Consider the following 18,058-nt stretch of genomic DNA (forward strand, 5'->3'; position numbering starts at 1 on the left):
GCGTCTTCGTTCTCCCCTCTCCACCCCCCCCCCCTTCGTGGCAGGTCCCCGGACTCGCACACGGTGGACTTTCGCGCGCCGGAGATCATCGCCATCAGTGTCTCGTGTGTGCCGTCGTGTTTAGTGTTCAGTGTTCACTGTCGCACTCCGTCGTTCACCTGTGCCGTCATCCTCTTCAGTGTTTGTGTGTCGTATCAACAGTTTCAAGTGTGGATTCTCGTCGAGTGTGAATGGCTCCGTTTTGTCTTTCTGTGTCAACTGTTTCCTTGCCCACCATTGGGTAACCTATGTATAATCTTTCTGTATTTCTTCATTGTGTATCCTCTGGCTGAAGAGCAGCAAAGAACGCTGCTGAGAGCCTGCCTGTTGTACAGGTTTTAAAATTACAATAAAGAAAAAAAAACCGCAGCAAATGACTTAACTTTAAACTTCCTGCTTTCCTTGAATCAAATGTAGATGCGAACTCGATTTTCTGCTGGTTGCAGCGAAAGATCTTATTATGTTAGTCTTCTAACAATCATAAAGACTTGGACACGATCTTCTTGCATGGAATTCAGGAACTTGCTGCAGATAAACACATTAGGTTTCGAAATACTTCTACAGATGGTTTATGGATACGATTTCGAAATAAAGCGACGATTTCGAACATTTAGATTACCAGTCGTAATTCGCAATCGTAACTCACTGCAAATTCTTCGAACAATGAGCATCGAGTTACTTAACTTCGAATTATCGCAATAAATGCCAGCAACAACACGAACATTACCACGTCATTATTAGGCTACGATGTGATACTTACAATATGAAATAATCAGTTTTTTTAATCAGTAATTCCCTTGGACCAGTTTGAGAACAATTTCCTAGCCAAAAAACATGCAAATCCAAAATATGAGGGGTTTTACTTTTTATGCTTCAAGTAAATTTTTTTTCGAGAAACTACTTCAGCGACTTTCTTTCGTTTACGCAAAGTAATTGCTTTCAGCAGCGTGGCTGACGACTCGATTTTCATCTTTCTGCTTTCCTTGAATCAAACCTACCTGTAGCCGGCCGAAGTGGCCGAGCAGTTCTAGGCGCTACAGTTTGGAACTGTGCCACCACTACGATTGCAGGTTCGTATCGTGTCTCGGGCATGGATGTGTGTGATGTCCTTAGGTTAGTTAGGTTTAAGAAGTTCTAAGTTCTAGGGCACTTAGGAACTTAGAAGTTGAGTCCCATAGTGCTCAGAGCCATTTGAACCATTTGAAACCTACATGTAGACAATTCCTTGCGTTTCACCGCGAGAAGTCTGCCGTAAAAGCATCTACGACAAGGAACTGCCGCAGCGAGTCTCAACAACGCATCTCAGTGCTTACTCTGCTTCACTAGAGGAGAGTGCTGCAACTTGAGCTAAACATGTAGATCATGTGGTTTTTTTTTAGTTGGCCCACTTCAGCCAGCCTTCAATTCATATCGAGTCATTCACTGACAGACATACACCCATGATTCGCATATAATATTTACAGTGCCTGTAAACACATTACGTACATCACTATGTGCTCTTATCACTGTCACTCCAAACGCTAATTCAATATGGAACACGTAATACTGATGTCGCCAGAAAACGTTTGTGATGTGTGCCGCTTACTTCGCGTAAGTCTGGTCAAAGTGATGATATTCACTAACTTAAAGTTGTTTTGTGAATTTTATTAATGGTCCACAAACAAAATACGCTGTGTCAGGCAAGTCGTATGGCTGTAGCTACTTAACACCAACCGTGCACAGCCGGACTGGGTAGCTAGTCTAGTATAAATTTAAATGTTTGTAAGTTTTTTGTGAAGTATTTGTCTGATGTGTAGTCTTACACAGAAGTGAAACTTCGGCGATAAGCAGTTCAAACGAGGAGAATAGAAACTTTTGAAATGTGGTGCTACTGAAGAATGCTGAAGATGAAATAGATAGATCAATTAACAAATGAGGAGGTATTCAATTTAACTGCGGACAAAAGAAGTTTATGGTATAACTTGACTAAGAGAAAGGACTGGTTGATTGGACGCATCCTGGGGCATCAAAGAATTGGCACTTTGCTAATGGAAGAAAACTCGGAGATAAAAATCAAAGAGGGAGAGCAATGCTTGAAAACAGAAAGCAGGTGGAAATAAACAGAGTTTGTAGAAGTTATGCACAACTAATATGCTTGCACAGGCTTGCAGAGGATGACTAGCGTGAAGAGCTCCACCAGACAAATCTTCTGACTGAATAAAACGACAAAAACAAGGGTTCTACACAGAGAAAGCAAGACTTCACAGATGACATGATAGCAGAACTAAAAATTTTACTCTTGGTATATTCTGTGACCTTATCAGAATCTTTGACTGTGTGCATGGGCGACCATGAGGTGGGGACAAGATGGAACACTTGCCCTCTCCCATGAAATCTGGAGTACAGCGTTTTATTTAATTTAAGTTAATCTGGTTCACTGAGTGGATAACCATTAATTATCAAGGATATAAGAAGTTTTGTGCCTTGTCTACAAAATTTAATTCTTGTGGCATAACATGTCTTGAAACTGACCAAAAAAGGCAACATTAGCTTCTCGCCCACTCCCTGTATAAGTTTCTGTAGACGCTAATGATTTTGTGGATCACAAAATTCTACTTGGCATATTAAAGCATTAAGGTGTTAATGCGATCCCTTTTTTCGTAAACGGAATCGTAACATAATAAAGAGGTTCTCAGAGACACACTGTGCCTCAGACATGCAACTATCGTCATAAAGAGAGAACATAACATATGGAGTCCACTGAGGATCGGTACTGGGCCCACTCTTATTTCTAAGGTACATAATGATCTTCCAAAGTCTATAAATTGTAGTTCAAAAACTGTAATATTTGTTGGTGACATAGACATACTAACTGAATGATGCTCATTACACTAATCATCCAGAGCATTATGACCACCTACCTAATAACCGGTATGTCGACGTTTGACAGAGATAACAGCAGCGACGTGTCGTAGCATGGGAGCAATGCCTTAGTAGGTCACTGGAACGAGTTGGCACCACGTTTGCACTCACAAATGACCTAATTCCCGTAAATTGCTGGAGGGTGAGGATCATCCCAGCTGTGTTTCATCAGGTTCAAATCTCGCCAGTTGTGGGGGGAGGGGTGCATATCAATTGGAACACGTCACTGTGTTCCTCGAACCACTCCGTCACACTTGTGGCCTTATGACATGGCGCATTATATTGTTGACAAATGCCACTGCCACCAGGAAACATGATTGTCATGAAGGGACGTACGTCACCTGCAACAAGTGTACGATAGATACTCTTTGGAAATCATGGTGCCTTGTACAATGTCCGCTAGACCTGTGGATGCCCAGGTTAATGTTCTCCAGAGCACAATGGATCCGCCGCCAGCTAGTCTCCTTCCCACAGTACAGCTGTCAGGGAGCTGTTCTTCTGGAAGACGACGGATTCGCGCCCTCCCATCGGCAGGATGGAGAAGGTATCGTGATTCATCAGAACATGCTGCGCTCTTCCACTGCACCAACGTCCAGAGCCTATGGCTACCTGGGTGCCTATTCTGTATCTTTCCGCCATTGTGCCGATCGTTTCGGTACTCAATAGCATCGAACGGTCCAGTACTTGAATTAAAGTCTCTGCGTTATTCAGTATGCATTTCGATAGTCATACCGTTCGTTTCTAGAGAACCGAAGCGCTAGTGTCGGTTTGTGTTGCGCAAGCCAATCAAAAGCAAGTGGCCGCAGATCCGTGCATGCGCACTGCAGCGCGCACAGCGCCATTAACACAAAAGTGGCTAGCAGACGCCACAGGCGCGCTATTCTTCCAAGCACCGAAAATTGCGTTTACGTTGCCATAGCGCATGACGCCGCATTCCATCGAGCTGACGTGCCCGCATTCATCGCCCTTCCCTCCTCCTTAACACTGTCAGGTGCAGTATATCCATTTCCATGATTCTCAGCTGAAATGCATAAAAATTTATAGTTTCCCTGACCACATGTTTCCATGCATGGATAATAACGATAGCGCATTTGACTGTATTCTGCAGATTGTCGTAAATGCCGCATTATGTCAGCTTATTCTCATTCACACTGACATCGTGTTTTGGATTTTAAGTTTCGGAAAATGAGTTAGGAATAGTGTGTAGTGCCACATTGTACTAATACATCTATAAAAACACCCGAAAAATTGATTCTGAGTGTTTCAAAGAATAAAAAATAAACAGAATGTGGTTATAACACGCTCCTAGAGATTCAAATGATTAAGTAGCCCACGTCGCTATATGATGCGTCAACGATTTGGGTCTTAAAAACAAAAGTCGGAAATCGCTACATTTTCGGAAAAAATGGTGAATTATTTCTGGCAGGAAAAAAATATAAAGGTCTCTGACGGTTGTTTCACTCACAGCAATTTCATCTCCAACAATTTCATATTTCGTATTTTAAACACACAGAAATCACGAAATCATTACTGAGGAAGTGCCCTCTTACATGTAAGTAATAACGAATATTGCAGAAAAATCTTAACTTACACGAATAACAATGCTTCAGAACGTGTTGCATATATGGAGAGGGAAAAAAACCTTTGCGTTCACCCATGCGCGAACCCGTGACCTTTGGTATCGCATTCCCGTGCTCTAATCACGCTGAGCTACCGTGCCGGCACCACTTGGCCACGCCAAACGACAGACACACACTGCCCATTTGTTGTAGTATTTTGTAGAGGAACGTAGGCTGACTTCATTGGCAAACAGTGCTCCGTAAGTCATAAAAGCGTGATAGTTCGGAAGGTTTCCAATATCAAGCTTCACATAAGTGCTTTCCATTGTAATTTGAAAGTTGTAAACACGTTTCGATAATGACTAACTAACCTATTTGTGGGAAAAAGTACACACAGACACTAGTAACGTCAGTTCACACTCATGTAATATATATGTAAGCAGAGCCGATGTCTCGATATTTAATGAACTTTAAACTCTCATTTGCATAAAAAATTAAACGTATTTTGAGAGAATATTGACCGAAAACCTTGTTTTTATGTAATCATTCACAGTAACAACCTAACCTAACCATATTTCTAACAAAGGAAAATAGTCTATTACGAACTCACTTTAAAACTGGATGCATTCTCTGGTGATTCTTTAGTAACACAATCACTAAATCCGAAGCTAAAACCGATAAATATGTTTAAAATAACAAATTATAGGTGTACATAAACCACAACTCACCATTCGACAGGGCCAGACCGAAATCCAAAACCTCTCGGTACAACTGTCATAAAATGGGTGGAAGGGCCGTTCGGTAACAAGTCTCAAGAAGCTTACTTAATAGGATATTTTGATAAAGAACCGAAAATAACGTCACTACTGAGACCAACCCACTATACCGATCGGTATGAACGATACAGAATAGGGCCGCTGGCCAATTCAGACGCAGTTGCAGATCTCGTGGTGTTAACATTGGCACATGCATGGGTCGTTGGCTACAGAGACCAATCATTAGGAGTGTCCGGTGCGCTGTGTACTCAGACACACTTGTACTCTGCCTAGCATTAAATTCTGATGATAGTTTCGCCACAGTTCGCCGCCTATCCTGTTGTACCAGTCTGCCCAGCCTACGGCATCTGACATCTGTAATAAGGGGTGGCCGTCCAACACCACAACGTCTTGATGTGGTTTCATCTTGATTTCGCCACATGTTGAAGAAACTCACCACAGCACTCCTCATGCACCCGACAAGTCGTACAGTTTCCGAAATGCTCGTGCCGAGCCTCTGGGCCATTACAATTTACCCTCGGTCAAACTACGATCGATCGCACACCTTCCCCACTCTACACATGGACAGCACGCTCACTGATACTGAATCCACCGCCCGTGTGTATGACTAGCAGTCATCCCTTGTCAAGCGACGCTGCTACCTCCTGTACCGTTTTACGACGGTGAGTCAAATGAAAACATTAAATATTTTTTGAAACATTATTTATTGTGCAGAAGTGATACAAAGCTGTACCACTTTTCAACATAATCTCCCTCACGCTCAATACAAGTCTTCCAGCGCTTACAAAGTGCATAAATTCCTTTAAAACAAAATTCTGTTGGTAGTCCGCCAACCACTCATGCAGCGCTTGGCGTACCTCTTCATTAGAAAGGAACTTCCTTCCTCCCATTGCGTCTTTGAGTGGTCCAAACATATGGAAGTCACTTGGTGATGGGGAATGGCGCTTGCTCGCTGTCTTCGTTTCCAGTTGGTTGGAAGTGACCCCAGGTTTCATCCACAGTAACGATTCTTGCAAGGAAGCCATCACCTTCTCGTTCAAAGCGCCGAAGAAGTTCTTCACAAGCATCAACACGTCGTTCTGTCATTTCAGGAGTCATCTGCCGTGGCACCCATCTTGCAGGCACTTTGTGAAACTGGAGCACATCATGCACAATGTGGTGTGCTGACCCATGACTTATCTGTAAGCGTGCTGCAATGTCATTCAGTGTCACTCTGTGGTTTTCCTTCACTATGGCTTCAACTGCTGCAATGTTCTGTGGAGTCACAACTCGTTGCACCTGACCTGGACGAGGAGCATATTCCACTGAAGCCACACCATTTGCGAACTTCCTGCTCCATTCGTAGATTTGTTGCTGTCACAAACATGCATCACCGTACTGAACCTTCATTCGTCAATGAATTTCCATAGGTTTCACACCTTCACTACGCAAAAATCGAATAACAGAACGCTGTTCTTCCCTGGTGCAAGTCGCAAGTGGGGCGGCAATTTTTATACTGATACATCGGCGGTATGTTTGCATCTGCACTGTGCTGCCACCTACGGGCCATTCTGCACGCTGTTTGTAGCATGCTTACCAACTTACAGGATAACGGCGCGAAATTTCGATTTGTTATTACAAATTTAAGGTTTTCATTTGTCTCACCCTCGTATATTGATTGTAGGTTGGTAATCATGATGTTCTGGCTGATCAGTATGAATGGCACTCTCAATTTATTCACAGTTTTGATTTACTTAGGTTACTAAATGCATTTTGCAAACTTTTCGCGAAGATATTGTGTAATCAGTAATGGACAGCTAGTGCAAGCTCCCCAGTCATCTCTGAGACACTCCTGAAGTAATGTGTTTCACCTCTGACGAGTTCAACTTGCTTTCAGCCAATAAGAGTAGCGGGCCGTCAAGTTGTCCATGTGGCTAAGAGTGTTTGAGCTCGTGTTCTACTCCTGACGCCAAAGCGAGGAAGTCGAAGCAGTTTGGAGGTGGTAGTTGCAGTTCTAGACATATTTTGGTGACACTGCTCCAGTTATGTGCAGAGGCTGTTAGTAGTCAACAATTAATACATTTAAGTCATGTGATACTCGTTTTGACACATGTATTTTTCAAACTTTCCAAATGCTGAATTGGTGATGAACTGCAAACGCGATCTTCTATCTAGTCACGCGATGTTGCACAAGCACAGAGGTAGTTTATTCTTCATAAAATGGAAGCTTATTACAGGATCTAGTCGTACTTATTCAATCCGATGCATTATCGTTATTCTTTCCTACATTTTAGATTATTCATTGTCTTACTGGGATACGTGTACAGTAAACTTCTACACTACTGACCATTAAAATTACTACACCAAGAAGATTTGCAGATGATAAACGGGTATTCATTGGAAAAATATATTATACTAGAACTGACATGTGGTTACATTTTCACGCAATTTTGGTGCATAGATACTGAGAAATCAGTACCCAGAACAACCACCTCTGGCCGTAATAACGGCCTTGATAAGCCTGGGCATTGAGTCAAACAGAGATTTATGGCGTGTACAGGTACAGCTGCCCATGCAGCTTCAACACGATACCACAGTTCATCAAGAGTAGTGACTGGCGTATTGTGATGAGCGAGCCACTTATATTGGTAACTACACGTAGCGCTCTGTATTAAAAATCAGTGGCTGTGCTGTGTGCAGTCTGTGGCTGGGTGGAATTGTTGGAATTTGCTATTGTAGTGTTGGGCAGTTGGCTGTTAACAGCGCGTAGCATTGCGCAGTTGGAGGTGAGCCGCCAGCAGTGGTGGATGTGGGGAGAGAGATGGCGGAGTTTTGAGAGCGGGTGATCTGGACATGTGTCCATCAGAGACAGTAAATTTGTAAGACTGGGTGTCATGAACTAATATATATTATGACTTTTGAACACTATTAAGGTAAATAGATTGTTTGTTCTTTATCAAATGGTTGAAATTGCTCTGAGCACTATGGGGCTCAACATCTGTGGTCATCAGTCCCCTAGAACTTAGAACTACTGAAACCTAACTAACCTAAGGACACCACACACATCCACGTCCGAGACAGGATTCGAACCTGCGATCGTAGCGGTCACGTGGATCCAGACTGAAGCGCCTATAACCGCACGGCCACACCGGCCGGCTGTTCTTTATCAAAATCTTTCATTTGCTAACTACGCCTATCAGTAGTTAGTCCCTTCAGTAGTTTGAATCTTTTATTTAGCTGACAGTGTTGGCGCTCGCTGTTTTGCAGTAGTTCGAGTAACGAAGATTTTTGTGAGGTAAGTGATTGATGAAAGGTATAGATTATTGTCAGTCAGGGCCATTCTTTTGTAGGGATTTTTCAGAGTCAGATTGCGTGGCGCTAAAAATATTGTGTGTCAGTTTAGTGTTGATCAGAATAAGTAAAGAGAGTAATGTCTGAGTACGTTCAGTTTTGCTCAGCTGTTCGAAAAGCAAATAACGTAAGAGGTTTAGCAGCACTGTAATTCATTAATTTTTCTAAGGGGACGTTTCAACATATACAAAAGGGAATTCAATATTCCGAGATCCACAGTGTCACGAATGTGCCGAGAATACCAAATTTCAAGCGTACCTCTTACCATGGACATCGCCCTGGCCGATAGCCTTCACATAACGGCCGAGAGCAGTGGCATTCGCGTAGAATTGTCAGTGCCAACAGACAATCAACACTGCGTGAAATAACCACAGAAATCAATGTGGGACGTACGGTGAACGTATCCGTTAAGACAGTGCGAAGAAATATGGCGTTAACAGGCTATGGCAGCCGACGACCCACGCGAGCGCATTTGCTAATAGTACAACGTAACCTGCGACGACTCTACTGGGCTCGTGACCATATTGGTTAGAATCTAGGCGACTGGAAAACCGTGGTCTGTTCAGACGAGTTCCATCTTCGGCTGGTAAGAGCTCGCCCACGGTAGCTGAGTGGTCAGCGAGACAAAATGTCAGTCCTCAGGGCCCGGGCTCGATTCCCAGCTGGGTCGAAGATTTTTCTCCACTCAGGGACTAGGTGTTGTGTTGTCCTAATCATCATCGTTTCATCGCCATCGACGTGCAGGTCACCGCAGTGGCGTCAACTCGAAAGACCTGTACCCGGTGAATGATCTACCTGAAGGGAGGCCCTAGCTACACGACATTTATTTAGTTGGTAACCTTAGGAAGCCATGGACCCAAGTTGTCAACAAGGCACTGTGCAAGCTGGTGGTTATTCCATAATGGTGTGGGCTGTGTATACGTGGAACGGATTGGATCCTCTCGTCCAACTGATCCGATTGTGGATGAAAATGGCTATATTCGGCTATTTGCAAACCATTTTCAGTCATTTGTGAGGGAATTTTGCTGGATGACAACGCGCTACGTAGCTGTGCCACAATTGTTCGCTATTGGTTTGAAGAACATTCTGGACAGTTAGAACGAATGGTTTGGACACCCAAATCGCCCACTTGAATCCCGTCTAACATTTATGTGATGTAATCGAGAGGGCAGCTCGTGCAGAAAATCCTGCATAGGCAACACTTTCGAAATTACAGTCGGCTGTAGAGGCTGCATTCTGTAGATGCAACATTGCTCAGTATTTCTGCAGGGGACTTCCAACGACTTGTGGAGTCGATGCCACGTCGAGATGCTGCCGAGAATATTAAATTTCAGACATCCCTTTCACCACGGACAGTGCAGTGGCCGACAGCCTTCACAACTACGGGAAACAGCAGGTCCGACACAACATTAAGAGGTATCTCATGACTTGTCACCTCAGTGTAATTTTCATTGTAGGCACTGTCTCCAGAATGTTTATTTGTGTAACACCATAATAATTTGTTCAGGACAGGGTTGTAATACCTTCATCTTTTGAAATAGTATATGCAGATTTTGTCCTGGGACTAAAGTCGCTTTGATGAAGCATTTTCAGTGGTTAACACTTGTAGATTGATTCAGCCTCAACAGACACAGCTTAGATTTCGCTGGAGACGCATAAAAGTGGCTCGTGCCTTATTCTCGCAAAGACTCATGCAGTTCCAAAACATCAGTAGTGACCTGTTAGTACCATACGCCAATGAAACACATTGTGAAAAATAACTTCGTGTCCGGCTGGATACTGGCCGGCCGCTGTGGCCGAGTGGTTCTAGGCCCTTCAGTGTGGAACCGCGCTGCTGCTATGGTCGCAGGTTAGAATCCTGCCTCTGGCATGGATGTGTGTGATGTCCTTAGGTTAGCTAGGTTTAAGAAGTTCTAAGTCTAGGGGACTGATGACCTCAAATATTCCCATAGTGCTAAGAGCCATTTGAAGCCTTTTTTTTTTCCTACTGGATACCAAGTTAAAACGCAGTCAACATACGAAGCTCAATTCCGCGTGTTATACCTTCAGAAGCATAGTTGTCCTGTGGAATGGTATTCTATGGAGTCAATCTAGAGCAAATAAAGTGTATATTCAGCATAAGCGAGCAATAGGAATACTGTGTAAAATACATAACTGTACACATTGCAGAAATCTTTTTAACCCACTTGTAATTGATACAGTTCAGTCGTTCCTTAATGCTGTCATTGTCGACAACAAAAATTAGTTTCGGCTGAATAAAAGACACAAAAATAGTTTTCATCTAGGCTCTATCTCCTTGTCTAGGTTGTGGGATGGTGCTACAACTTGCTTGGAAAGGTATTCAACAAGCTCTGCTCTGCAATACTCTACAATAAAACATGAAACTGAGAATTGAAAAAAAATTTCTTATTAGGCATTTTTTACAAACTTTCTGAATATCTGGATTATATGATTGAAATGTTCTATCACCTACATGGCAAGTTGTTGTCTAGCTTGTCAAGCTGCATGGCAAGCAGTACTGTCCCGTAAATAGGACTCATTTTCTTTGAGAAACACCATTGCAGTCAAGTAATATTAAGCTACTAATTGCAGGTAAGCAGCAGCTGTATAGTAAACTGAGAAGGTAACAGCATTTTGCAGAGTACCAATTTTCTTTCTGCTTTACTCGAATAGATTTAGCTGTAATAAGCATGAGCAAAATTGAGCATTGTTGTGATATTTTGCTGATAATACAGCATACACATTAAGGTTACATGGTTTCAATATTATTTTTTTATCTATACCTTGACTCGTTTCACGTCCCTTGGGCTTCTCCTTGTTGATAGTATTAGCATGGTGTATACGTTCGTAGCGTTTTTGTGTTGCATGTTGGTATTCCGATTGCTATGGGTTTATTTATCGATTGATATTTTTTATTTATAGTTCACTCTTGGTATATGAATTTACATATTGTCAGTTTTCATTTGGAGATAGTGAATGGAGCCGTGGATGCTAGAAAATGGAGGGCCAATTGAATAAATAGGAACATTTCCGACATATTTTTCTGTTTGTGTTCAGCAGACGGATGACAAGAGCGGCGGCAACCAGAAACATTTGCACCGTGTACGGGGATAATGCCATTAGCCAGAGCACGGCAAGAAAATGGCTTTCTCGTTTTAAGGAGGATGGTTTTAACATTTGTGACTCTGCACATTCAGGAAGATCTTCGGCGTTTGATCGAGATCGCTTAAACACATTAATCCACAATGATCTACGCCAGTAAACTCGAGAACTGGCAAATCTGATGAGCTGTGATCATTCCACCACTGTGCAACATTTTCATGCAACAGGGAAGATTCCAAAATCAGTTGTATGTGTACCGCACACTAAGTCAAAATCGCAAAAATTAGGAGCATCTCTGCTAGCTCGTCATCAACTGGCTCATGAAAAATATCGACCACTCCTATCCTGTATCGTTATTGGTGACGAGATATGTTGTCTTTATGCTAAAATGAGAGAAATCAAGGAATTGCTGAGCCCAAACAAAGCAGCAGCTCCCCATACAAAGACGTGCGTGCCACCACAAAAGATAATGTTATGTATCTGGTGGAAAAGCGACAGTGTAACGTACTATGAATTACTTCTGCGAGGTGAAACCATCACTGCTGACATTTATTGTCAACAACTGAGATATCTTTGCAGAGCAGTGTAAGAACAACGACCAGAAACAGTGCGTGAAGTGATGCTACTCCACAATGACACCCGCCTGCTTTCTGCTAGACCGTAAAAAAAACACTATACAAGAGTTGGGTCGGGAAGTCATTCTGCATCCACCTTATTCACCTGATCTTGCACCCTCAGGTTTTCAATTTTTCTGCTCCCTATCAAACAACCTTGAAGGGACTTCCATTATGGAAGAAAATATGCTCCATTCATGACTCAACGACATTTTCGCCTCAAAGCTGCATGCTTTTTACAGTCGTGAAATCGAAAAGTTACCCCACAATTGGCATACTTGTGTAGATACTGAAGGAGAACGTATTATTGATTATTGAAGTCTCTGTTAAGCGTATCTGTTGTGATTATTAAACTTGTGGAGAAATGCTACAAACTTACGTCCGAATCTAATATTTACAGAACACGATGAATGAGTGAATATTAGGGGTATAGAAGAATATTAAGTGATTTAAGATCCATCATGCACTATTTTAATAAACATTTTTGGAACAGTGATCAACATTTTTAAAATTTTTCTTTTTAAAGTTCAGTCTTGATCACACCACGTATGTTACAAGAACATAGGTGACCGGTTTCAGTCATATCACTTAACCATTATCAAACCTGTAATTTAATTTAGAAAGTAATAGAAACGTTACTAGATTGACAATAAAATATGACAAAATGGTTATAAGGATAAAATACAATAATACGTGTTATACCCATGGCATCCTTCAAACATGGTAGGTGGAGCACTCTTCTCAGCTGCTGTCATGTCAACTGGTGCCAGCAAGTGACGCTTAAGTACGAAGATGCTCCGCCTACCTCTTTCCCTCCACCTCACGTCAACCAATCAGTATAAAATATGTTCACATAATAGTCAAAACGTAAAAAAGTGCAATAATAATATAAAAAGTTATGTATAAAATATCTCTTTACAACCATGCAATTACTTAAATATTGTATAAAATGTCAATCAAAAGCTTTAAAATACATCGTCTGTACAGTTATTGTAAAGCTCTTAATTGATATTTTATTGATATTTTATACAATATTTAAGTAATTGCATGGTTGTAAAGAGATATTTTATACATAACTATTTTTATGTTATTATTGTACTTTTTTTTACTTTTTATCGATTATGTGAAACCATTTTATACTGATTGGTTGACGTGAGGTGGAGGGAGAAGAGGTAGACGGAGCATCTTCATACTTAAGCGTATACTCGTCACTTGCTGGCACCAGTTGACATGACAGCAGCTGAGAAGAGTGCTCCACCTACCATCTCCGAAGGATGCCATAGGTATAACGCGTATTATTGTATTTTATCCTTATAACCATTTTGTCATATTTTATTGTCAATCTAGTAACGTTTCTATTACTTTCCAAATTAAAGTACAGGTCTGATGATGGTCATGTCATATGACCGAAACCGGTCACCTATGTTGTTGTAACATACGTGGTGTGATCAAGACTGAATTTTAAAAAGAAAAATCATCATGCACTAATTCTGTGATGTAGCAATCATTTGGAGCACTTAAACTCTGACAGTGTTCGTTCATATGAGTAGGTGAAAGGAGGGGGAAACATGGTAAAAGGTAACAAATTTTTTGACTGTTGTTTTTGGCCGCCGCCCGCTGTGGCCGAGTGGTTCTAGGCACTTCAGTGCCGAACCGCGCTGCTGCTACGGTCGCAGGTTCGAATCCTGCCTCGGGCATGGACGTGTGTGATGTCTTTAGGGTACGAGGCCTGTTTTTCAAGCACCGTTTTGCCACACTGCGACCGCAGTGCTGCGGTCGGCGTTTTGCGCATGCGCACTGGGTACCTACATCTGTAATCTACGCACTGACACCATTGCAATCTGATTCTTCCTTGTTTACGTGGTGTACTGAGTGTTTAAGATGCCTCCGATAATCGTGAATCACGCCGACTGTGAAGTAGGGCGTTTATGAGATTTCTTAGTGCTAAAGGCCTAAAAGCGATCTGGCCGAGCGGTTCTAGGCGCTTCAGTCCAGGACCGCGCTGCTGCTACGGTCGCAGTTTCGAATCCTGCCTCGGGAATGGATGTGTATGATGTCCTTAGGTTGGTTAGGTTTAAGTAGTTCTAAGTCTAGGCGACTGATGACCTCAGATGTTAAGTCCCATAGTGCTTAGTGCCATCTGAACCTAAAAGCTATTGATATTCATCGTGAAGTCTGTGCAGTTTACGGAGAAAACATTATGAGTGATGGAATGGTAAGAAATTGGGTGAGAACATTTAACGATGGCCGCACAAATGTGCTTGATGAACAACGGAGTGGCCGTCCTTCGGTGGTTAATGAAAGTTTGGTGCAGGAAGTGGACAATAAGGTGAGAGAAAACAGACGCTTTACGGTTTCCTCCTTGCTGGATGACTTTCCTGACGTTTCTCGTAGTATTTTTTATGGCATTGTGACCGAGCACTTGAATTACCGAAAATTGTGAGCACGTTGGGTACCGAAAATGTTGACGGATGTGCACAAAACCAAACGTTTAGACAGTGCATTGACTTTTGCTTGAGCGGTACCACAACGATGGTGATGATTTCTGAAGTCAGATTATTACGGGCGATGAAACATGGGTGGCCAGAATCAAAGCAGCAGTCGATGGAATGGCGGCATTCAGATTCACCCAGAAAAGTGAGCAGCTTACTGTAAGTCATTGCACAATCTGCGCCGTTCAATTCAGAACAAAAGACGTGGCCTGTTAAGCACGGGAATCGTTTTGCTGCAAGACAATGCCCGTCCGCATGTGGCGAATCAGACCAAAGATCTCATTACATCTTTTCGATGGGAAGCTGTAGATCATCCTCCGTACAGCCGCGGTCTTGCGCCCAGTGACTACCATCTGTTCCTGCACTTGAACAAACACCTGGACGGTCAGCGTCGAAGTCGAAACAGTGGTGATGCAGTGGTTAACAAGTCAGGTGGCAGACTTCTATGAGCAGGGTATTCAAAAACTGGTACAACTACATGACAAGCGCCTCAATATTGGCGGAAATTATGTAGAAAAGTAGATTAAGGTACAGGCTTTCATGCAAAAATAAAATTATTGAGATATCTTAGCACGTCATTTTTGAATTTCAAAATGGTACTTACTTAAAAAAACACGCCTCGTAGTTAGGTCTAAGTAGTTCTAAGTCTAGGGGACAGATGTTAAGTCCCATAGTGCTTGGAGCCATTTGAACCATTTGTTGTTGGCCGACAGGTGTTGTTCGCTGACTCGGCGGCCATGCTGATAGCATCACGGCTGGTGGCTGGTCTGGGCATTGGGGCGAGCATCTGCCTGGTACCGATGTACGTGGGGGAGGTGGCCGAGGCCAAGGTGCGGGGTATGCTGGCCACCGTCTTCCAGTTCGCCATGAGTGTCGGTTTCCTCGTGTCCTACAGCATGGGGCCCTACATGTCCTACTCGGCAGTGGCCATCGTGGCGGCCACCGTGCCAGTCCTCTTCATGCTGGGCTTCCTCTGGATGCCTGAATCTCCCTACTTCTTGGCTCTGCGTGGAAGGGACGAGGAAGCCGAGAGCGCCTTGAGGCGGCTGCGAGGTGCTCTGTCTGAGGAAGCCATCCAGGAGGAGCTAGGCATTGTGCTGAAGTACGTCAGGGAGCAGCGAGGTGAGGGACTCCACCTTACGTTGGATTTCACGTCAGACAGCTGTACTGATAATGGTTGTTTTGCTTGTTAGTATAAAATTATATGGCATTATTAATTGAACATACGATGAAAATTGCCTAAAAATTTAGTTTCCCGCTCCATCAGAAGATAGCAGACCATAAATTGAGAGACATGTACGTGACAGATGAAGAACATTGCAATGAACACTTAGCTCCATGCTGAGCGGCTATTTTTATGTAGTGATGGATTTTCTTCTTGGAGAGCTTATTAACATTAATTGCAATCCCTAATCATAACTGTCGATGTATGAGACAAGAGGCAAGATGTATGAGACAGGCGAAATACCCTCAGATTTCAAGAAGTGTATAATAATTCCAATCCCAAAGAAAGCAGGTGTTGGCAGATGTGAAAATTACCGAACTATCAGTTTAATAGGCCACAGCTGCAAAATACTACCACGATTTCTTTACAGACGAATGGAAAAACTGGTACAAGCAGACCTCGGGGAAGATCAGTTTGGATTCCGTAGAAATGTTGGAACACGTGAGGCTATTCTGACCCTACGTCTTATCTTAGAGAATAGATTAAGGAAAGGCAAGCCTACGTGCCTAGCATTTGTAGACTTAGAGAAGGCTTTCGACAATGTTGACCGGAATACTCTCTTTGATATTCTGAAGGTGGCAGGGGTAAAATACAGGGAGCGAAAGGTTGTTTACAATTTGTACAGAAACCAGATGGCAGTTAAAAGAGTCGAGGGGCATGAAAGGGAAGAAGTAGTCGGGAAGGGAGTGATACAGGGTTGTGGCCTATCCTCGATGTTATTCAATTTGTATATTGAGCAAGCAGTAAAGGAAACAAAAGAAAAATTCGGATTAGGTATTAAAATCCATGGAGAAGAAATAAAAATGTTGAGGTTCGCCGATGACATTGTAATTCTGTCAGATACAGCAAAGGTTCTGAAAGAGCAGTTGAACGGAATGGACAGTGTCTTGAAAGGAGGATATAAGATGAACATCAACAAAAGCAAAACAAGGATAATGGAATGTAGTCGAATTAAATCGGGTGATGCTGCGGGAATTAGATTAGGAAATGAGAGGCTTAAAGTAGTAAATGAGTTTTGCTATTTGGGGAGCAAAATGTTATGATAGTCAAAGTAGAGAGGATATAAAACGTAGACTGTCAATGCCAAGCAAAGCGTTTCTGAAGAAGAGAAATTTGTTAACATCGAGTATAGATTTAAGTGTCAGGAAGTCGTTTCTGAAGTATTTGTATGGAGTGTAGCCATGTATGGAAATGGACGATAAATAGTTTGGACAAGGAGAGAATAGAAGCTTTCGAAATGTGGTGCTACAGAAGAATGGTGAAGGTTAGATTTGTAGATCACATAACTAATGAGGAGATACTGAATAGAATTGGGGAGAAGAGAAATTTGTGGCACAACTTGGCTAGAAGAAGGGATCGGTTGGTAGGACATGTTCTGAGGTATCAAGGGATCACTAATTCAGTATAGGAGAGCAGCGTGGAGGGTAAAAATCATAGAGGGAGACCAAAAGATGAATACAATAAACAGATTCAGAAGGATGTAGGTTGCAGTAGGTACTGGGAGATGAAGGAGCTTGCACAGGATAGAGTAGCATGGAGAGCTGCATCAAACCTGTCTCTTGACTGCAGACCGCAACAACAACTGTAACTGATCCATTTCAGTTGAATTTTAGCAAGCAACGGTCAATGAGGAGATCAGCTATCACAACTGTAAGTACACAATAACTGCTTTTACTTCCACAAAATTTATCTCTTCTGAACCATTGATGGTAATTATCGTTAGCAAAATTAATTATTGCTGACTACCAAATGGGGCTAGGATGATGTGCTAGCATCGAGGAACTGGTGGCTTTACTGCCATGTACATTAGATGTCATCTCTGGACAGCAATCACAGTCATACACAGCTTATTGTCTATAGTTAACTGTTCTAATTCTCTGTCTACGAAATATCATCAACAATGTGTAAGAATTGGTGCAAATTATGGAGACATCAGTATTGAATCTACAAGAAAGTAATTATAACCAAGAAATAAATATGTTCTGCAATCATACAGATAACTGACATAAGTGAAAGTCGT

At 42.4% G+C, this 18,058-nt stretch overlaps 1 protein-coding gene across 1 annotated transcript in view; it reads left to right on the forward strand.

The window, feature by feature from the left end:
- Window positions 1–18,058, forward strand: part of LOC126267683 (facilitated trehalose transporter Tret1-like) — a 50,867-nt gene that overhangs the window by 16,111 nt on the left and 16,698 nt on the right. Inside the window, exon 2 of the mRNA XM_049972985.1 lies at window positions 15,527–15,935. Coding sequence (XP_049828942.1) covers window positions 15,527–15,935 — 409 coding nt within the window. The remainder of the gene's footprint in view (window positions 1–15,526; window positions 15,936–18,058) is intronic.

The sequence above is a fragment of the Schistocerca gregaria genome, chromosome 4 (genome assembly GCF_023897955.1).
Source record: "Schistocerca gregaria isolate iqSchGreg1 chromosome 4, iqSchGreg1.2, whole genome shotgun sequence".
NCBI classification, from domain to species: Eukaryota; Metazoa; Arthropoda; class Insecta; order Orthoptera; family Acrididae; genus Schistocerca; species Schistocerca gregaria.